This window comes from Dipteris shenzhenensis, chromosome 2 (assembly GCF_047967505.1).
Source record: "Dipteris shenzhenensis isolate YYH24624 ecotype China chromosome 2, Dip_SZ_1.0, whole genome shotgun sequence".
In the NCBI taxonomy this organism is placed as follows: domain Eukaryota; kingdom Viridiplantae; phylum Streptophyta; class Polypodiopsida; order Gleicheniales; family Dipteridaceae; genus Dipteris; species Dipteris shenzhenensis.
In genome coordinates this window covers 3,352,416-3,375,809 of record NC_141597.1, presented here as the reverse complement: position 1 = coordinate 3,375,809, position 23,394 = coordinate 3,352,416, and the positions used below count along the sequence as shown (strand labels likewise).

At 45.4% G+C, this 23,394-nt stretch overlaps 1 protein-coding gene across 1 annotated transcript in view; it reads left to right on the top strand.

Moving 5' to 3' along the window:
* The window catches only part of LOC147904243 (elongation factor P (EF-P) family protein), a 69,109-nt gene extending 45,918 nt beyond the window's left edge, over positions 1-23,191 (top strand). The window contains exons 5-7 of the mRNA XM_087393689.1: positions 16,196-16,297; positions 22,460-22,541; positions 22,663-23,191. Coding sequence (XP_087249815.1) covers positions 16,196-16,297; positions 22,460-22,541; positions 22,663-22,781 — 303 coding nt within the window. The 3' untranslated portion in view covers positions 22,782-23,191. The remainder of the gene's footprint in view (positions 1-16,195; positions 16,298-22,459; positions 22,542-22,662) is intronic.
* Positions 23,192-23,394: the final 203 nt, after the last annotated feature.

Genomic DNA, 23,394 nt, shown 5'->3' with positions numbered 1-23,394 from the left:
CAGTAGAAACTTGAAAGTAGGTACTACACCAAAACATCAAAGGCAAAACATCATATAAGAAAAGGCTCCCACAACGCGGAAATAAAATTGAAAATTGAAATGCATCACAATTCACAACCGATGAGGCTCAAGCCTCAAGCTGCATCCTCATCCTCATTCTCTTGCTCATCCTCATCCTCATCATCATCTGCATCAGTGCCATCCTCCTCCTCCTTAAGACCATCCTTGAGGCCAACCAGAGCAAAAGTCGGCCAACAATGTACGGAGTACGGATTAGCAGCGTACGGAATAGTGCTAAAAAATGCATTTTCGAAGGATCAGCTTCACGGTCATCTTCAGAGACTTGGCATTGCGTCGAGAAGGTAGTTCACCTACGAGTGGACATTGAGGGGGGGTGTTAGATATGCTCAATGCCCCACCCTCCTGGTAACCACCAGTGGTCCAAGGTGCTCAAGTTATAAGGCCCCCATATGAGGAGAAGCCATGTGTGAGCTCGGGACACTGGATGGATCCTGACTTGCATGTCAGATGAGGTCTATCAATGAGATCGTTGATGGTAGAAAGGTCATTGTGTGAAAGCCTCTTATTCTTGTTGGGGCCTTGGGGCCCCAGCTGGCCCCCCTGGCAGGGGTTCAGGGGTGAGAGCCTTCGAGGAGATAGTATAGGGGGGAAAAAAAAAAAACTCTAAAAAAAAAAAACCTCGTATGGAAGGCCGTACGGAATACCATATGGAAAAAATATCTGTACGCGTACGGACCTAACTATGCCCGAGACCTCTCACTTTGCTATAGATATCCAAGATGAGATTGAGACATCTCCATTTGCAGCCCTCTAGCAGTCCATTGTTGATTTCTTGAGTCGTGAAGAAGTCCTCCTAGTTGGGGACTTCAACGCGAGGACAAACGCCCGCCAGGTACCACTCCTTGATTTCAGGGATGATTCCATTCTATTGCTAGACATTGACCTTGAGGGTGCATGTATGCTACGTGTTTCGGCTGATAGACGCCGATCACATCTTATGGGCAAGCCCTTCTAGATCTCGGCAGGATGCATGTTTCCGTCATCTATAATGGTCTTTATAGATGGCCTGCCTCTGGTAGTCTCACATGCTTCCCACATGGGGGAGGCTCTAGCGTTGTTGATTATATCATGGGATCCCCTGCCTTCACATCTCGCATCATTGATTTCACTGTAGCACCTCTCCCCCTAGGAGCTGATCATACCTACTTATTCTTTAGTATTTCCATTCCCCGTTGCACAACACCCTCCACCCGATTGATTTCTTACTCCACATATCATGACATACACTTTGACCGCGATTACTCACTTATTTACTCAGGCCGTCTGTAGATACTTCTCGCTTATATTGATTTCATACCCCTATTAAAGGATCGTGTTGCCCTGATCACCTACACGAGGCTGCGCTTCACGCTTTTCCTCACACCACTTGCTCTACTTGTCCACCGCCACCTGGGACCGTACCTTGTAATAGTTGGTACGATGATGAGTATAAGGCTTTACGCCGTCAGCTCAGATTCATAGCAAAAAATAATCTTTCGAGTGAACCAAAGACGCTATGCTAGTATTGTCGATTGGTACGTAGGAAGAAACTAGATTTCGTTCGTCGGAACAAGGAGGAACTACTGAACATTTTGTTTAGTAACAACTCTAATGACTTTTGGTGGAGATTTCTAGGGGGACGTCTCACTCACCTCTCACTGAGAACCCAGGTTTGGCATAATTATGTACACACACTATATGACATCCCAAATTAGCCAGCCCCTGACCTCTCACATATACCACGTCCCACTTCCTGCACCCTCTTTACTATTGGGGAGTGACGGATGCCGTAATGAAACTTCTTAATGGCGAGGGGCTATGCACTGAGCTCATTGCATGTGGGATTAATCTCCTAGCCCCGATTTTAGCAAAGCTTTTTAATGAAGCGGTTTGCTTGGGGTTTCCACGCACCTGGATCATTAAGACGATCTCACCCATCCACAAGACAGGGGATCCCATGAGCCCGAAGAACTACATGACCATTACGATTGGACATTTCATGTTCAAGATTTGTGCATCAGTGTTTGATTCTGAGATTAGTCGATTCGCAGAGTGTCGAGGACTTAGAGTAGCAGGACAGGCTGAATTTCGGCGGGATCATGGGACCATGGATCACATTCTCACGCTAAGGTGTATCATCGAGGAGGCGAGGGCACGGAAGCAGAGGGTTTACTGTTGCTTTGTGGACTTCCGCAAGGCATTTGATACGGTCCCGAGAGCCCGCCTCCTCTGCCGCCTACAGGATTTGGTTATGGCCAAGAGATCATTTTGGCTGTCATGGCACTTTATGAGAGAGTCTCAGGCAGAGTCTGGGCAGGGTCAGGGTAGACAGACGAGATCATGAGTACTATTGGGGTGTTTGCTAGTACTCTGATCTAAATATTGATGTATCCAGATGACATGGCCCTTTTGTCTCCCTCAGTAGAGGGGCTCCAGAGACACCTTGACGCACTACACTCCTTTTGTGAGTCTCATGATTTGAAGGTCAACCTTGGTCAAACCAAGGTTATGGTCTTCAACACATCTTGAGCCATCATGTACCAGGAGCAGTTCACGTTTGATGGGTCACCTGTTGAGATAGTTTCATCATACACGTATCTGGGGATTGTCTTCTCCGGACCCATCTTCACTATGAGACCTGCGATGCAAGCCCGCTTGGATAGGGGATACGCTTCATTGGCCAGACTAGAGAGACAATGCTTCCGCTCGCACTTTTAGGATCCATGGACCAAGGGCTCGCTGGGGTGACTGCGACGGCGACACGGTAGCAGCGTGGGTAACTGAAATGGCAAGGCGGGCTTGGCTACGGAGATGGCGCTTGTAGGAGACCCGCGATGGGCTGGCGCCAGGACGTGGCGTGGCATGGATGAGTAGCAACGACGGGAGCGAACAGCCTCACAAGAGCAACAACAGCAGCAACGACGGGAGCGCATGGACGGCAGCAGACAGAAGGGTGGACAATAGACAAGTCTTCGGCAGACGAAAGGCAAACGGCCTCATGTGGCTCAGCGGATGGAAGACTCTGACAGGCTCAACGGACGGAAGACTGGCAGCAGAAAGCCTTGGTTGATTTGGGAGAGCTTGCTAGAAGCTACATCACGTCCAAGCATTCCATATGCATGCTAAACAAAAAGGGTGAGGTCTAGCTTCTTCAACGGTTGTACGATGGTGTCTAGCTTCTTCAACGGTTGTACGATGGTGTTCCTTTGGTCTTGCTGTAGCTATTCAGTGCTATTGTCGTCATAGTACTGCTAGCAACTCCAGAGATTCATCTTGGAATGAGAAGAAAGGCTTAGGGTCCTAGGAAGGCGCTCTGATACCAATGTAGTGAAGGGGAAAGGGGCGGATTTGGAGATGGGGAGAGAATAGCAGAAGGAAGGGAAGAGAAGAGAGGAGAAGGGAAAGGAGAGAGGAAGAGAGAGAAGGATGAGGAGATAGAGATAGAGAGAGGGAGGAGAGAGAGAGTGTGAGCGTTGGCAAGAAGGAGGAAGGGAGAGTAGATAAGAGTAGGGGGTGGATGGAGACTTATATAGTCCCTCCACATATTCCACCTAAACTTGGCCTTTTTTTTCCCTTCATTACACACCACACCACCCACCTACACTACCTATCACGACATACACTTCGACCATGCCTCTCACCCATATACTCTGCACGGATCTACACTTTTCTCACCTATATTAACCACATACCCCTCCTAGAGGACCGCGTTGATTAGTTGAACATTGCACGAAGTCGCCCTTCACGCATTCCCATACACCACACGTTCTAACCATCCACTGCCTTTAGGTTCCATGCCATGTAATAGGTGGTACTATGATGAGTGTAAGGCTCTTTGCCAACAACTCTGACTTGAATCCCAACATGGCCTACCAAGTGAATCAGACACGCGAGTATCATCGTCTAGTTCGCCAAAAGGAATGGAACTTTGTTCGCCGAAACGAGGATGAATTACTGAACATTCTTTTCAGTAATAATTCCAAAGAAACTACAGGACCATTATGATCGAGCATGTCATGTCCAAGCTATATGCTTTGGTGCTAGATATGGAGTTTAGTTGCTATGTAGCGATGCAGGGACTTAGAGCAGATGGACAGGCAGGCTTTCGATGTGACCATGGGACATGGATCAGATCCTGACACTTAGGAGCATCATAGAGGAGGCCAGGACATTGAGACAGAGGGTATATTGCTGCTTTGTGGATTTTACCAAAAGCCTTTGATACAGTACCTCAAGCACGCCTCATCAGGAGGTTACAGGAGCTGGGATATGGGCCAGAGATAGTTTGGGCTGTTATGGCACTTTATGAGAGGGTTTCTGGTAGGGTTTGGATGGGGGGCAGATGGGTAGATGAGATCCTGAGCACCACTGGGGTCAAGCAAGGTCGACCTTGTTTGGCCTCTACATAGACGAGCTTGAGTCTTTTATGAGGACACTATGAGGTGCTGGTTGTTCTCTCACTTGTTACTTGCTTCAGATCCTTTTGTACGGATCCTTTTGTACGCTGATGATGTGGTGCTCTTATCCTCGTCCGCTAAGGGGCTCCAGAGACAACTAGATGCACTACTGGTTTTTTGTGAGTCTCATGACTTGAGGGTCAACCTGGGTAAGACCAAGGTTATGATCTTCAACACCTCTAGAGCAGCCGCACACAGAGAGCAATTTATATTTGATGGGGCACCAATTGAGATCGCTTCATCATACACATACTTGGAAGTTTTGTTTTCTTCACGATGAGACTGGCGATGCAAGCCTGCCTGAGTAGAGGTTACGCTTCCCTGGTCCACCAATTGGAGAGACAATGCTTCCACTCGCACTTTCAGGACCCGCAGACCAAGGTTCTCCTTTTCGACTCCTTGGTCTGACCTGTGGGCATGTATGGTAGCACTTGTTGGGGACCAGACCGACACAGAGTGAACTTGAGTGGAGAGATTACAGGTTCTCCTACTCTCACGGATGATATGTAGCAAGCCATCTGTCCCTCATTAGATCATCCGGGCTAAGCTTGGGGCATCTCCTCTGCAGTTAGATGCAGCATTCAGTTGTAGGCTAGGGGAAGCAAAGAAAGCTCAAGAATGCAAGGAATGGAGGCAAAAACGAGCTATTGTAATGAGTTGTTGCAAAACTGAGTGAAAATACAAGAGAGAGCCAATACAATAGAACCCTAGGGCAAAGTGTGTTAACTGGACTAAGTGTCCTAAGTGTCCTAAGTGGTGTGTGTACTAACTGTACCAACGGACCTAATTTACTGTAACTAGGCCTACAAGGCACATACCAAGGAATGAGTGGCACCTATGGATAGCCCATAGAATGGCCTACAAACCCCCCTCCATGGTGTGGGGGGCTGAAGTATCCCCCACTCGGCTTCCTCCCTTGCTCTTTGAGCAAGAGGTCTTTCCCCATTGAGGGGTTTATTTCCGCGACTAGGTCAAGTAAGATGTTCCATGCTACTTCCTCCTGTCAATGAGGATTGCTAGTTGGAACATACAGGGACATGGTGGCGTCCCTCATCGCTCTCGTGGACAGCTGATCATGAATCGGCTTCATCCAGGTCTTAGTGGTGGCTCCATTGATGTCATATTCATTCAGAAGCACAAGCTGGATGACAGAGATTGCATAAAGTAAGGTAAAATGCTTTCAGGCCACACTTTTTGGACACCTTCTTTGGGCACTAGGGGAGGTACATGCATTTCAATGTCAGACTCTTTTCTCCCCTTGGTTGTTGGACATGGAGTTATCTTCCCCTCTAGAGCCCAGTGGATTCTTCTTTTAATAGAGGATGTAAGGTTGGATTCCTCAACCTCTAGCCCCCAGTAATAGAGGGGATCGTGTCCTGTTCTGGAAGGAGTTACTCTCCTGGGCCCCCATTGTAGATTCGTGGGTCATTGGAGGAGACTTCAACATGGAGGAGTTGCCCTCAGACAAAAAAGGAGGCAGAGAGGGTGGCCTTCACTCCTAGGAGAGGGCAGCTTGGGATGCATTCCTCTTCAGTTTCAGTGGCAGAGATGCTTGGTTTGATGATACCTTTCACACTCAGTCACACTCACTTCTGTTTTCTTGCTCGAGCAAGAGACCACAGATGCGTATCCATGCACGGATTGACCGTTTCTATGTTGACGATTGGGCCTTGGATAAAGGGGGCTCAGTTTGCATTGCCCCTGGTGTTTCTACTTCGGATCACTTTCTGGTAGTGTTGTGATGATTTTTGAACCGCACTTGAGAGATCGGTTCGCCAGTATTAGGATTCATGATGCCCTTTATGCAGAGGAGGACCTCATAGATGTAGCTTTGTAGATCTGGGTTTCTCACTTGTAGGGTGGGGTGCCTTCCTCGCCACATTTGGCACGCGCCATCTCCTCGATATTAGTGACTTTTACCATCTACTTGCGAGTACCGGGAGACGTGAGATTCTTAGACAAGAGATTGGTGTTCACCAGCAGTTGGCAGCCTTCCAGAGGGAAGAGTAGAAGAGGCCACTTGATGCTTGGATTCAGGAGTGCGTTGCTGCAGCAAGGGCTCATCAGTAGATTTTGTTAGATCAGAGAGCAGATTATGCCTTTCATGCACCAGCATCCTTTTGGATCCAGATGGGAGGTAGGGTCAATAAGCTTTTTTTCTCTACTCATGGCCCCAGACATATTGTTTCTCATCTCATTAACTCCAGACATGGTTTGACAGTTAGATCCGGATGCCGTCGTGCGCGTAGCTACAGATTTCTATGCCTCCCTTCTCTCAGCAGATCCTGGTAGCGAGGCCATTGATGATGCTAAGCAGTCCATTTGGTAGTGTATTTCTAGGTTGGTGAAACCTGTTACGAGGTTCTCTCTTGATGCACCTTTCACCAACATAGAGTTTAAGTCTACGCTTCTTAGCCTTCATAAGGGGAAGTGCCCACGTTCAGACGGACTTACACCCTCTTTTTTTCTAATCTTTTGGGATATGATTGGGGATCACATTACCTCATCGGTGCAGGGTGTTTGGGACTCCGGTGACGCTTGACTCACTTACATGTTAGAGACATCGTGGAGAGAGAGAGAGAGAGAGAGAGAGAGAGAGAGAGAGAGAGAGAGAAGGTTAGGGTGTGACGAAATGATGCTCAAATGAAGACATGAAGAAGGCTTTCATTCATTCATGAGTATGACAAGATAAGTGAAGTACAAGCCTTATATAGGCTACTCACACACACCCCCTCACCTAGTGCATATGGGATAAGTCCCATAATGACACGTGGCACTCACACATGACACACATGACACACATGAACTAGTAATAGATCACCTGTTGGCTATGATATCTCCAACACCCCCCTTCAGAACAAGAGTATGAGACCCAACGCTCAAAGAGTAGGGATCGAGAGTAGACCGATCCCCCATCCACCGCAATACTGCAAAGAGCAAGTCCAACTATCCAACACCTCCTGTGTGATAGCGACTTCTCAGTCAACTTGCAACCGGCAAGGGTAGACCATCACTCGTCACTCCCCCTCACTCTGAACTGGGTGGTTAATACTATCAAACCAAAGTAAAAGACAATAAGTTAATTTTTGGGGGACAACCCAGGGCAGATCTTATTGACTCCAAATACATGCAGTTTCTAGGGACAACTCAAGGCTGAGAACCTTTATTGACTCAACACAAACACACATAGCATAGGGGCCTAGAAAGCCCAACCTTGGTCGAAAGGATCATCGTCCTCAAGAGAGAGGCCTGTAGCTGCATGTATCTCCTCCGGGGGCTCTTCAGGTTCAGCTGTTCTTCAGCCAAGAGATTGGCATGATGCTTCTCTTGTTCCTGTTCCTTCTTCTTGAAGCAATAGGATTCAATGTGTCCTTTCCTCTTGCAAAACCTGCAAATAATGTTCTTGTTGGTCTTCCATTTGCTTGTGGAAGCAAATGCTTGATCACCACGAGAGACAAGAGCGGCTTCCTTATTGCGATGGTCCTTCTCAATGAGGAGTGCCACAAAATCATCAAACGTGGTAGTGGCAAGGTGAAGGACTTCAAGAGTGTGCTCAAAGTGACAAATTCCATGCATACTCTTCATAAGGACAGCCATCTTATATTTATCATTAGGTGGGCTCTCCAAACTTGAAAGTTATTGAACAAGAGATTGAAACCGGGCTAGATGATCATGGAACTCATCGCTCTCTTCCATTTTCAAATCATAAAACTTGAGCTTCAAAAAGACTTTAGAGTTGGTGATTTTATTACCAAACAAGGTCTCGAGGTGATTCCAAATCTGCTTAGCTGTTGACTCGAAACTTATCCACATGATGGATAAGAGAGTCGGCTTAGCAAAGACCAATGAGGGCAATGGCCTTAGCATTCTGCTGCTTCTAAATCCTTTGGTGGTGTTGATCAAGTAACTCAACCTGGTCATCCTCAACAACATCCCGAACTCCTTCACGCATAAGCAGCAATTGCATCATGGTTTGCCACGTGGGAAAGCCTTCCCCCTTGAACTTCTCCACGAGCAGGGAACTTGAAGACAAGGAAGTCATGATGGAAGAGGCTTTCGTGAAGGCGGGCAGCAGCTGAAATAAACCACCAGCAAGTGTGTCGGCTGGTCTAGGGCTTTGAAATGGAACATCAAATTCCACGTATGCAAGACGGCGTTTCCAGCTGCTGGTTGATGGGCTGAGTGGCTTTAAAATGCAGAGATAGGTCCGAAATATGGAAGGTGGTTCAACAGGATGGGTCCGAATTGTTGCAGAAGGTTACCAAAGCAAAAGGCGGCTGTTGTAGATGTGTTGTAGACGTCTGCATCAGATATTCGGAGGTCTTGTGTACTCTGAAATACACACAGCGGCAAGAGAATTCTCCGAAATGCAGAGCCAGACCAGTACGCAGCACTTGGAGGCATGGAAACTGCTCGGAGGTGGTGGCGACTATGGCGCTGGAGCTGCTTGCAGGTGGTCTGGTATGCAGCAGCAGCAAGTTGAGGCTGCCTTGGTTGTCGAAAAGCTCTGAAACAGCCTCAAAATAGCCTTGGAAACCCTCACGTGCAGAAGAAAGTGCCAACCAGCTAGCCTTCAAAGCGCGAAAGCTGCCGACCAGCAAGCAAGGAGAGGAAAATGAACACCAAAAATACTCGCACGGAGAGGACAAAGGAGGCAGCAGGAGATGAGGCGGTGGCTGGCTGTGAAGGAGGCAGAAAACAGAGACTAAAGGCTGTAGGTAGAAGTAGAATGAGGCAGGGCTGAGGTGAGATGGAGATGGAGGCTAAAACTGGATTAGGGTTTCAAATTAGGGTTAGGACTAGGGTGACGTGGCAGCTCTGGAACCTGGCTCTGATACCATATTAGAAACATGGTGTAGAGAGAGAGAGAGAGAGAGAGAGAGAGAGAGAGAGAGAGAGAAGGTTAGGGTGTGAGGAAATGATGCTCAAATGAAGACATGAAGAAGGCTTTCATTCATTCATCAAGTATGACAAGATAAGTGAAGTACAAGCCTTATATAGGCTACTCACTCACACACTAGCACCCAGTGCATATGGGATAAGTACCATAATGACACGTGGCACTCACACATGAACTGGTACTAGATCACCTAGTACTACACACCAACACATCACACCAACACACTCTTTGGCTATGATATCTCAAACATTATAGAGGGTCTCATACATCTAACCCCAAAAGGAGGGTGCAGAAATTTAGTGTCATAGTGGAGACCTATCACTTTATTGCGCACTTGCTATAAAATCTTGGCAAATGCAATCAGCTTGCGTTTGCATCCCATACTTTCAGATCTTATTCATGATACGCAGATGGGATTTGTACATGGCAGAAGCATTTTTTAAAATATATTCTCTTTTTGGGAAGCTTCAGAGTGGGCCATGCACAGTGGACAAAAGATAGCCATTCTTCTCCTGGACTTTGAAAAAGCATATGAAAGGGTAGATTGGGATTTCTTGGAGAGCACCCTTGATCATTTTGGGTTGTTAGATGCATGGATTAGAGGAGTTTTCAACTTTGTATAGATCTGCCCACAGCTAGGTACTTATAGGAGGTGTCAGGGGAAAAAGTATCAGATTCCCAGATCAGTCCGTCAGGGATGCCCTCTTGCCCCTTTTCTCTTTCTTTTTGTGGCTGAGGCTATGAGCATTTTTATCATATTCGAGCTGACATTTTTGGGCTTAGATTACCGCTCCGACAGGAAGAGGACCTCGTCGATTGCAAGCTAGCAGATGACATTGCTTTTTCTTGGAGGCCTCCCCTCACACTCTCACCTCTTTCTGGATAGCCTTGGACTTGTTTTGTACGGCAGCAGGTGCTCATATTAACTGGAACAAGTCCAATGGCTTTTGGGTCAGTGATGATGACACTCTAGCCTGGGGTCCTTATTTGGGCTTTACTTGGACTCAGAGGGGTGTGTCAGTTAGGTACTTAGGATGCCAGGTCGGTTTGAGTATCTCTTCTTCGCAGCAGTTTGCTCTGGTGTTGGAGAGTATCAGAAGGAAACTTCTTTTCTGGAGTTCAGCCAGATTAGACCTTGCATCTAGGGTGGTGGTCGTCAACCAGGTTCTGTTGGCCACGGCTTGGTAGGTTTGCTCTTGTTGGTGCAGCTCTAGGGATTGCATCACTCAACTCATAAGACATATAAGGAATTTTTTATGAAGTAGGCTAGATTATTGCCAGGGTGGCTTGGGAGACCTTGATCCTTCCCACTAGGAGGGGTGTCTCAAAATTATAGATGCAGATTTGCAATGCAAGGCCCTGCTTTGCAAGTTTGTGGTTTGGAAAAATTTATTCGTTCAGGGCATTCGGACATGCAGACCCTCCTCAGGTGTAGATTGGAGAGACAACACCAGATGGATCTTTACTTGTCTCAGATCTCTATCCTCCCTACTTTTGGTTGCTATTCTGAAAGCTTGGTCAAGCTTTAGAAGTACCCTTCGGAGAGTTACCCCTCCTCTCTCTAAGAGATTGACAGGAAGTCTATCGAGGGGAATGATTGCATACTTGATGAGCATGGTAGGCAACTTGGTTTGTCTTTTTATATGCAGTGGTCCAAATGGGAGAGAGGGTCAGCCGCTTCGGTTGGCTCTTGGAAAGCCTTCAAAAGGCTTCTAGAAGATCGTCAACAACAGTTGATCAGTCACCTCAGAGGAAGTGCAGGGATGATACTTCAGATAGATGCAGCCCTACCCCATGATTGGGTGGTTACAGATGATAGACCTATGGTTTGCTCACTTTGGATGGGGGCTTTCTCTAGGACAAGTATTCCTCTTGAAGTCATTGCTTTCTTGGGGGCACAGGGGGATGCCTTGGTTTTTGATGTGCAGTCAGGTGGCATGTTGTCTTTTTTTTGAGATGATATTCTTGTGGGCATGCCATTTGTGGAAGAGTCAAAGGATTCTTCTTGGCATATAGATCCGAGCCCTCGTCTCTCTATTTTGGGTTCATGATGGTTGTGGCTCTATGGAGGAGTTCCCATAAAGTATCTTCATTGGGACCCCGGAGAGTGAGAATGGATTATTGCAGGGAACCAAGAGAGAAGTCTTTCTTTCTTTGGTTACACGGTCAGTAATGCTAGAAGGTTCCAGATCAATTATAGAGGTTGGAAACCTTCCAGATCGCCTCATTGGGAGGGCTATCGGGTTTCAGTTGACTTGGAGAGAGTCTTTTGGAGAAGGCTCTAGAAATCACGAAGAAATAGAAAGATTACTTAATTTTTTTGGCTTTCTATACATGGAGGGATTGCTGTGAATAGGTGGAGATCCAAATTTGGGGCAGATTCGACTTGTCCGAGGTGCTCATCTTTAGAGGAGTCAATTCATCATTGCTTATAGGACTGCAGACATGCGAGAGTCATTTGGGTAGGGGCTGCCAAGATTCTCAGCACTTTTTCCCCCTCTCATTTCTTCATGACGTGGGGATCAGTGGCTTGGCTCTCTTTATAAGGTCCTCAGATTTTCTACGAGTGGCAGGATGCTTCTTGGGCCATTTCTATTCGACTACACCTAGTTGAGCCTTGTTCTTTGGAGGATGTGCCTATCTCCCAATATAGACCAGTGCATGCTTTTGTGGATTCTGCTTGGGAGATACTGGCTAGTATTACTGCTCGAAAAATCTAGAGGGCTAGATGCACAGAGGCCATTAATGGATCACAGGTCCACCCTTCTCATACCTTGGCTAATATTTGGGCCTTCTCATACCTTGGCTAATATTTGGGCTGATACCATTCACACTCTGGTGGGCAGTTGGGCGAGCATGCAAGGGTCCTCCAGGGAAGCCTCTTCCAGGAGGATTATATTCCTTACAGAATGGAGGGGCTCTCCTTTTTTCTCAGAGACTACATCAAGGTTGAGGTGGCATTTTCAGCCTCAACCTTGGTTTCTCTTCAGCTCCTTTTGAGTTTTTGCTTACTCTTCTAGAGCGTTTTTTCTCGTGTCCAGCATGATGTATTTCTGCATCAAGCTTGCTCACGCTTTTTTTTTTTTCATACTTAATAGAAGTCTCTTTCATGAAAAAAAAAAGATAACTGTTCCGGAGCCAAGCACACTCCACTGTAGCTGTAAAAGCTGCTCTGTACTCAGCTTCACAGCTAGAAGTAGCAACTGTAGTTTGCTTTTGCTGAAGCAAGAGATGCATGAAGTACCAAGCTTGAAGCAGTTGCTACTATGTGACACATGTGTGTCCGAACAGCCAGCCCAATCACTATCAGTGAATCCATGCATAACAACTGAAGACTCAGCCTCATAGAGGAGACCCGAATGCTGAGTGCCTTTGAGATACCTGAAGACACGCTTCACGGCCTTTCAATGGTGAGTAGAGGGGCTATGCATATATCTGCTCAACTGTGAGACAACATATTGAAGATTGGGTCTAGTTTGGCATAAATAAATCAAACAACCAACTGCCTACTGATAGAGAGTAACATCACATGCATCGCTGCCCTCCTCAGATGAGAAGTGAAAACTAGGCTCTAATGGTGTGGATATTGGCTTGCAATCCTCAAACTGAAAACGCTGCAAAAGCTGTCCAATATACTTGGATTGTGACATCAAAATAGTGTGGATACTGGCTTGCAATTCTCAAACTGAAAACGCTGCGAAAGCTGTCCAATATACTTGGATTGTGACATCAAAATACCCCCCCTCACTGTTAGCAAATTGAATGCCTAGATAGTAATGCAAAAGACCAAGATTAGACATAGCAAATGCCTTCTGCAAGTCAAGCTTAAAAGCTGCAATTTGCTCACCATGTGTCCGAGACTCCCAGTCACAAGCATGTCATCCCACATAGAATACTAAAATCAGCAAATCTGTCCCCCTCTTACGGATGTAGAGGGTAGCCTCAGTAGGGCTGTTCTGAAAGCCAAGACTAAGCAAACAAGCATATATCTGGGAATACCAAGCCCGGGGTGCCTACTTTAATCCATAGAAGCGGAATACCTTGCTTTTAGAACCTTCAACCTCAAAGCCAGGAGGTTGGGTAACATAGACTTCTTCCTGCAAATGGTGGGTAACATAAACTTCTTTCTGTAAATGCTGGATCTCTTCAAAAGCATGCTCTGCATCAAGGCTAGGAATTGGGTCTTTGAGGTTGTAATGGACACGCTTTCCCAAGCTACATGGACATCATCATAAATTTCTTTTGCAAGGACTGCTCGAAAAACTGTTTCTTGAAGTCCTTCCACCTCTTAGGTGCTTCATCTGCCACAAGAAGAGCTCCCTATCATGCATTGGCACGGTTTGTAAGGTGGAGGCCTACAATCTTCAATTTTGACTTTTCACGATAGTGACTTGTCTGAAAAGCTATATTGAACTATCGGATGAAGTTCAAAGCTTTCTCACTTGCCCCACACTTTCTATCAAAAGTAGTAAATTTGATGGACTTTCCTCCTCCTTTAAATTCCCTTTTTTTGATCTCCATCTTTGCCTTTTGTGTCCATGAGTACAACACTCTCTAGATGTAGAAGAAGAAGAAGAAGAAGAAGCAGAACCAGAACCGGAAGAAGATGGAATGGAGCTGGGAGATCTCCCTCTGTGCTTTCTGCTCCATCTTCTATGGGGCTTTAGACTCCTTCCTCTTTTCTTTGAACTAGCATATTTTGAACTGAAGGAGAACTTTAGGGATTCTTGCTTGAAGCATGGCGGTGCCGAGGAGATTGTTTAGAACCAGGCGAATGCTTGCGACCAATTCTGTCTTTGGGGGAAGAAGAAACTTGCTTAGTTATCATCTCCATGAACAAGTGCAAAAATCGACGCATGTACTTCATGAACTGGTACTCCTGGATTCTTTCGTATTCAATTTCTTCATCAAGATCTTCATCGAGTCCAATAGGATGACTCTTACGTGGTCATCTGGTGGCTGAGCTGCCTTCCTCTGTAGTCATAGCTGGGGCTGTGCGTGGATAAACTTGCCTTGTGCTGAATAGTTGATGGAATGTGCCTTCTTGAACACATTGCTGCCAAGCAACCTTGGCTTTGATACCACTGAAAACAGTTCCAGAGGCCTCAAAAACTCTGCGTGCAATAAAATTGCAGCTTGTAGAGGGCTAATGGGTAGACGTTCCTCCTCTTGGAACAATTCACAGCAGGCCTGGAGGGCTGGAAATCCAAATCGCAGTAGATAGGGTGCCCCCTTGGTGACTTCAATACAGTTCGCGGGAGACTCTCTCTCCCTCTGACAGCAAGCACGTGCTAAGTGATTGGGGTTATGGTGCTAGAATCAGCGGTACAACCATCTGGGAACTGAGCAGGGACAGTAGACTAGATCTGCAGCAATGAAAGAGAGCTGGGAGAAAGGGGAAGAGAGACAATACACAGCACAAGGGTCTAGAAAGAAGGGCTTCCCCCCCCCCCCCCCCCCCCCCCCCCTCCTGAAGGTCTTTATTGCAATAGAAAATAACTTTGTACAATTGGCTCTGAGAAGGGCATGAAGCTGAGTACAACTCTTGAATGATCTTGGAGCTCCAAGGCTCTTCTTTTATAAACTTGGCCTCGCAAAAAGCTAGGCCTGCTTTCTAAAGCTATTTTTTACAAATAGCTTAGCTTTCCAGCTTTGCCCACTTTAGGGCAGCTTTAATGGCCTTTTTAGAACCTCGTGGGGCCCTCATTAATAGGCACCATTTTCTAGCACTTTTTGTGCTTTTTTACCTTGTGGGACCTGCTTTCTGGCACTTGCTCCATTAATTGTGAGCCTTTTTGCACTCTTCCAAGTCCTACACATTAATTAAACAAACAGCAACACTTTAATTCATTAAAGGTTTGTCAAATGTATGCATTCGTAGTTCTTAGACTAATCCTGGTCCCTTGTGGGTGCCCCACAATTCTCTTTTACCAATGCAAAGAAAAAGTAACAAAAACTTATTCTAGTTAATTAAAGTCAACATTCTTTGACCGGAGTCACAATCTAATAAAGATTCTTCTTTCTTGGGAGAAGTATCAAATGGTGACAGCATAGAGAGTCCTAGAAACATGTGCCAACAACGAATGTGGGGAGCTATGCAACCAGTGGATTCCTCAATCTGTAAGAATGTAAAAAGTGCCTACAAGCCATACCTTGCAATCCACTATACTACAATGCACTATATATATATTCCAGGCTGTTATGCTTGCCGCTGTCTCCTAGACGCTTTCCCCTAGAGAGAACACAAGTCTTTGGTGAGAGGGAGGGATTGAGTCTTGGATATCCACACGAGTACCTCTCATATTATGTATCATGTATTGGAGAGACCACCCCAATGAGGAAAGTTGTCATTCCTCTGTGAATATGTCTCATGCTGCCAAAGTTCTAATCTGCTTGAAACTTAATCTTCATTTGTGCATGGTAGGATGCTAAAGACATTCAAACTTAAAAAACTCGATTGTTGCTCCATTCAATCAAGAAAATCTTACATTTGACCTCTTTGTTGGAAGCTATGGAATATTAAGTCACTTTTTGTAAGCTATGGAATATCAAGTCACTTGTTGTAAGCATATTAAGTCCCTTGTTGTACACTTGATCTCTTTGTTGTAAGTTATGGAATATCAAGTCACTTGTTGTACAATTGATAGCTATTTCCTACACTTTCTATGAAAATGCTACTTTGAGTCTTTCCTAACTTCTTGCTTTCAGTTATGGAGTAATATGATATGTTACATCGACTAGTTGTGGTAAAATATCTTTCTAACTTGTCCTTCCTTAGGTTTCATATGAAGAATCAAGACTTAACGAGGCAGACATTGGTGATAAGAACAAATGGTTAAAGGAAGGAATGGAGTGCAATGTTCTTTCTTGGAATGGAAAGGTATGTGCTCTAGACCAATTTTCTTCATATCTTAGATAACTTTACACATCAGGAGGACTGCAAGGTGGTGCATATATGTGTAATATCCAAGTACATGTTAAGATGTTTTCTTTTTATTGTGAAATTCTAGTTTTTAAGCATGTATGAGTTAAGAAACCTTTACTTGGGATAAACTTGACGTATTTTGGCGATGCTGTGTTGCACTCCTTACCAAGTTCTAGTAGCTGTTGAACTAGTAGCCGACGTAATAAAGGAGAAAGTTAGGCCAAGCTAAGGGTTGGGCTAATAGTGCTAGGGGGCACATTAGGAATAAAAGGAAAAAAGGGTTTAAAGTTAACGAGTCATTGGGATTTATAAAACCAAGCTTTTGTGAGAAGACTACTAGCTTCTTTGTTAGCCTTGTGGAAACACGCAATTGTCTTGAATGACTTGCATTTGTCACTTTGGATGAAAGCAAGAGATATCAGGAAAATCTTAGTTGCTAGATTTTGATTATGATTGATGTAGGATTGAGGATTTGTAGGTGGAGTCTCCTTGTATATAGCTTGATAGCATGGCTCTTTTAAGAGGTCACATAGGTGGACCTTTAAACAGCTTGGAATGTAAACATTGGCTAACAATGCATAAAGCCAAGTTTGATAAATTGTGTAGCTGCTATTGGACCATCATGACAGTGGTGTAGCTATTGGACCATCATGGAGATGTTTTAGGGTTCATCTGAGATAGAATGAGTGTAGGGACAAGGACATGCATGTTTCATACTCGACCATTCCCCTTGGTGACATAGAGAAGGCTTTCGATTGAATACCTCGTGGCCTTATATTCCAACACTTTAAACCAACGAATAACATTTCCCCATCTTGTAGGGGGTAATGTGGGTTCAGGTGTCCCAAAACATTTGGAACGTTTACCTAGTTTGGAATTCTAGGGGGTTCCGGCATTCTCGGAATGTGTTCCAACACACTGTCACTAGCATTTCAGCTTCTTTTCTTTTTTATAGAGAAAAGAAACTTCTATTAATGCTTCAAAAACCCACCATACAAATAAGCAATCTGAAAGGTGCTAGTCATGAGAAATAAACTTCGTTGTCAGAAAGAAGCCAGCTTGTTTTTGGAGAACCCAACTCACTGCTTAGGGAATCTATGGAACAGGGGCTAACGACCAAGGTGGTGGACTATACATCCCACGACTACTTGTCGTGGCGAGGACATAAAAATGCATGCAAGCCAAGCCTTGTGGAAACTTTCTTGCCTTTCGGTGGTCGCTCTAGAATTTGACGTCCCGCGCTCCCAGATTGTGTGCATTGTGTGTAAATAATATCTTGCTAGATGGCGATAAGAGTGGCTACCGGGGAGATTGGGTGACCTTCCATCACCAAATTGTAGCGGGCTACCCATATGTTCCAAGCAAGGATGCTGGCACATGATCTCTCCATGAGGCCGCCATACACTCAGACGACTCCTACTCGAGGCTAAGCATCACCTTCCGAGAGAAGCAGAAACGATACGTGAGTACTGCCGTTGGTTTGCCCGAAGAAGTCTACCGTAACGAAGAGGAGTTACTAAACATTCTATTCACTAACAACTCTAAATTTTTTGGCGGAGGTTCCTCGAACGGAGAGTTCCTTCCCCTCTCATAGACACTGAGGAACGGAGAGTTCCTTCCCCTCTCACAGACACCAAACTTAGTACTCCTACGCACACACATTGTACGATGTTCCTAATCAACCAACACCTAATCTCTCGTAAGTACCGCGCCTCACTTCGTGCACGCTTTTCATTGCCAGTGGTGTCAAACACGCAGCCCCGGAGCGTCACAATGGTCGAGCAAAATTTTAGGAGGGGATATGGACCGTATTCATTGCATATGGGATAGAGACCTTGGCCCCGATCCTAGCAAAACTCTTCAATAAAGTAGTTTGCACTGGCTTCCCACACACCTGGACCCTTAACACCATCACACCCATACACAATGTAGGAGATCCCATGAGTTTGGAAAACTACAGGACCATTATGATTGGACATGTTATGTCCAAGATCTACGCATCAATACTTGAGGTAGAGGTTAGCTTGGTTGCAGAGCTTCGGGGATTCAGAGCCATGGGGCATGGTAGGTAGGCTTCCGGGTAGATCACGTCCTAGTCGCGACACCCCTCCTAGCCCCCTCGCCTGCTCTCAGCCTACCTACAGCCCCCCCGCCACCCCTCAGCCACCCCCTCGCCACCCCTCAGCCACCCCCTCGCCACCCCTCAGCTACTCCCGCTACCCCTCAGCCACCCTCGCCTGCTTTCCAGCCACCCCCTCCCTGTCGCGACACCCCTCCTAGCCTCCCCGCCTGCTCTCAGCCTACCTACAGCCCCCCCTAGCCTACCTAGCGTGGCCTACCTTGAAGATGGTGCAAGTCTTCAAAACAATGGCAAACTTTGAGAAATGACACGTTGCCACACAACAGGAGCGTAAGGCAGTCATATATATCTTTAGACAAGAAGAATTTGAGGGAGTATCTTGGCGTTGCATATGGAATAAAGATTTAAAGCACAAAGAGAATTAGAAAATGTAGTTCCCTTAAAGAAACTCAATCGGCTCAACATCACGAATAGAAATACCCGCTTTAGTTGAAAAGTCAAAGCCTCTGGAGGAACCCTCTCTCCTTAGAGAAGCCTTGCACAATCTCCCTCACTAGCCTCTCAAATTGAAGTCTATGGGGATGCTAGATCTGAGTTCCAATTCCCACACCATCTCATAGACAATCGCGAATAGCAGCACACAGCTCCAGACATGAGCTTTGAATCTTTTACTACGAATTGCTCTGCAGGAAACATAATCCAATTGTTGAAAAGATTTTGGCTGCCTATTGTTGTCACTTCATAGTGTATGTGAAAATCATTTAGATAGCAGGCAAATCCAGAAAAATTGACAATAAGATCACGCTTGTTGGTAGAACTCAACACATAGGTAGCAGATGGTGACGAAGGAGCTTGGTCACTAGTATCACGAAGGCTATGGCAGCAACAGCCCGCTTTGATACCATGTTAGACTTTAGGATTCAAGGAGGCTCGTAGCAAATGAAGCTAAGCAATGACATAGTCTCATATGAAGAAGTAGATCCCAGACAAGAGAGAAATCAAATGACCATTGTTTCATTGCATTGCTCATGCTTTGGAAGTACATCATAATGTAGCTTCACAATTCACTCCTTGATCACTCCTTGATTCTCTCAATCATACCATCTGGCTCATAGATTAGATTACTTAACACACATGCTATGATATCAAGGTTTTTTGTTCCAACATCCGAAGATGGGAGTGCCCCATTTGCTGCTCTTTATCATCCAGCTGTGGCCTGCCTTATATACTTATGTCATACGCGGCTTGATTTGCAATATGCCGTTTCCTAGTTAAACAAGTATGCCCAAGCCTAGCACACAGTATTGGCAGGCAATGAAGTGTGTCTTACGTTGTTTAAAGGCCATGTAGCATTTGGGACTTTTCTATAGTGATCTGTCTTCACTGGATTTGCATGCATTCACGGACAGTGATTGGGCAGGCTGTTTTGACATGAGGCTGTCTTATAGTGGCAACTGTTTCCTGCTTGGCTCTTCATGCATTCGTTGGTTCAGCCAGAAGCAGCCTACAGTTTCTACTTCGAGTTTTGGAGCTGACTACAAGGCAGCCTTCACAGCCACCTTAGAGTGTATTTGGCTTCGTAAGTTACTTTCAGATCTTGATGTCCGCCAGATCTCTTTTACCATGATCTAGAGTACAACTAGAGTGCTTTGGCCGTTGTGTGTAATCCTGTCTTTCATGCGTGTACCAACTTCCAAGCACATTGAGGTGCACTATCATTATCTTCGAGAGTGCCTGTTAGCTGGAGATACACATTTTCCAAATGTTCTTACGGAGATTCACGACGGACCAAGTTTGAGGCTTTTGACATGCCTTTCTCTTGGCACTATTTATTATGTGATGTTGATCTCCATGTACTACTATATCCATCTTGGATGAAAATTTGCAACCATGATATAGAATCTAGATATACCTAAGCCATATCCAGGACACTTCAGCCATACCATGAAGGGGGGTTTGTTACCACTCAGCCTTGGTACTACCTTTTAGGCTACATTTGGTCCTAGCCTTGGTCAATAGTTGACTTTGGGGTCATATATTGGCCACACTTGTACTTTCTTTATTATCCATTTGCAACTACTCTTCGATCCCTCAATTGTTGTTTGCCTCCTTGCATTCCACTTGAGTTTCATTGCTCCTTTCGTCCCATATTGCTATATCCTTTTAGATAAAAAGAAAGAAAGAAAGAATAATGTATTAACGTCTTTGAGAGACCTTGCGGTGAGACAAGGTACATAATATATGTAACCCATACAAGCCACTGTGGGCTGAAGCAAAGGGCTCATTAAGGCCCTTGCTGAGTGCGAAGTGCTAAAAATGCAAAAAGCTAGTACAAAACAGTAGGAAAAGAGCAATCAATTACTGCTCAGAACCAGAGCTTCAAGTACATGATTTTATTTGTTGCTGGCTCGGATGTGTAAAAATTAGTAACGCGTGTCTGCGCTTGGTCTAGCTTGGTGTCTTGAGGCATCAACTATAGCTGATCTCTTTCCTGCCACACAAGGGAATCTCTGTGTCTCTGCATCTCGATCAGGTAGAGCCGAATGTATTAGCCGTGTGAGTGGTCCGAAGCCGAGCCCCTCCTGAAAGAGACCGTGGCATTGCTCTCGGATCTCATAGTAGGCCGGAAAGACACATAGAAAATGCTCCTCTGTCTCGACCTTCCCCATCGTGCATAGTCTACAGACCCGTTGCTCTCTAGGTATGCCTGTCGCTCTCCCTTCCTCAATCCGCAACTGGTGGGATGAGACTCGTATCTGTCCGATAGCAATCTGCAAGACGTGTGAGACTCTCCTATCCTCGAGGTATTGGGGCCTGATGATGAGACCATGCTCCGATATCCTCAGAAAGTGGTCATAGTAGAGCTGGGTCTTAGTGGGGAACTCTTGATACCTCCCCCAAGCCTGAGATGCGTGGAGATGGAGAAGGTCTAACCGTATGATACGGTTGATCTCATCATGTGGAATGAGCTCCAGTGGTGCATCCATGCTGTACTGAAAGGGAGGGAGCCTATCCATCTGGATACTGTGGCTATCAAACCATGTGGGCACCTGCGCATACCATACTATATCAAAGCCTCTCTCTGCCAGTTGTTGGGATGACTCCAATGCTAGTCTCGGTAATCTCCACTAAGGTATGGCCCAAACTTTGTGGAGAAAAGTCACGGTGAGAGAGAGAGAGAGAGAGAGAGAGAGAGAGAGAGAGAGAGTTATTAGCGCCTGTTGTCAACCGATTGGTTAACAATATGCCATCGCTGATTAGTGATGTGATTTGATGGACAGTGGCGAGTCTGTAGAGCCAAGATTGTGTCTTGGAGCTAGATGGGCCTAAGAGGATGGCAAAAGAATGAGAAGAGAGAGTGGTATAAAGAGACATGTATAAAAGACCAAGTGGTTGACTTTGGTTTTCATTGTTGTATGCACAAGTTTGGAATGCAAGCTTCCTCTTCTCTTTCAAGAGTGTCTTTGGGTGTTCTCTTGTTTCCTTTGTAGTGCCTTTGTATTTGCCACTCCACCCCCATTCATTCTCCTCTTCTTCTCCCCTTCTCTCTCCCTTCTCCCATCTCCCCTTTCCCTCTTTCTCTTGTGAAAACACATTGCAACAATCCGGGAGCTGCTTCAGTGACACTTGCGGACGGCGCGTGCTTTGCATTGCTCTCACAAGGAGTAGCTTGGAGTGGAGGCTCCATTGGCATTCCTTCAAGATCCCCATGACATGTGAGTCACCGTACAGACTACACATTTGTGAAAGACCAAAAAGGCATATGAGACCAAAGTATTAATTACATCATGCTCATACACCCCATGAAATGGAATTTGAGGTGTCTAGCACACTCTATGACATGTGATACGAACACTGTAAAATGAAAACAAAACCCCTCGGAAAAAATACACAGCCTATTGGTACATCTGTTAAGAGTTAGTTTCCCAATAATTAATCAATGATGCTTTTATTTTGTCATTTGTAGTTTAAAATTGTGCACGCTTTTTGTTAGCATTTTTTTGACAATTAGCATTAAGCGTTTCTTTTGCTTACAGGTGATAGATGTAGAATTACCAATTACAGTTAAGCTGGAGGTAGTTCAAACCGACCCAGGTCTAAAAGGTGACACAGCTCAAGGTAATGCAAAACTTCTTTTTACTCCTGAATGTTAATTTCAAGGGTTGTATTCCAGTGGTCACTTGCAATCGATTTCTGTTTACTTTTTGTGCAACTTGAGTTAATGCGTTCTTTGGTGCAGGAGGTACAAAACCTGCAACTCTCTCTACTGGAGCTGTTGTAAATGTTCCTTTGTTTGTCAGCACAGGAGATACGATTATTGTGGATACAAGGACAGGTGCTTACATGAGTCGTGGATAGTGTGAGGCATGGAAATCTCAGTTATGCCAGGTCTTCTTTTCACATTTACCCATTTAGTATGGATTCTCCTCCACGGAAGTAATTAGAGATATGAGCCCTTTCCATGCTTTCAGAAGCTCGGAAAGCCAGTTTTCCTGAGGAATGTCGGCACTCTTATTGATCTTCAGAGAGGACTGAGGGCACAACACAGTCCTCTCCATTCTACAGAGTATCCCCTCATTATAAAAATAATGTGTTAGACTGCAGCAATTAGCGATATCATAATGTTCAATCTTGGGGATATATTATTGCATCATGCTGTTGAATGAAACTCCATGATATCCACATGTGGATACCTGCAGATGATTTTGATTCAGGTGAGCAGGGAGATGGAACTTGTAATATAATGCAGCCTGTTTTGAGTTATAGTTTATCAACCACTCTCTCTCTCTCTCTCTCTCTCTCTCTCTCTCTCTGTGCAATCCCATCCCCCCCCCCCTCCTTTCTTCCCAAGGCAGGCTGGTTTTAAGTCCCTAAGGTTACCTGCAGTCACATTTTTATAATGGTACAATAGCATTTTTAATAGTTTAAGTGTTATCTTTCCAACTCTCCTGGTAGAATTCTCTAGACCTTA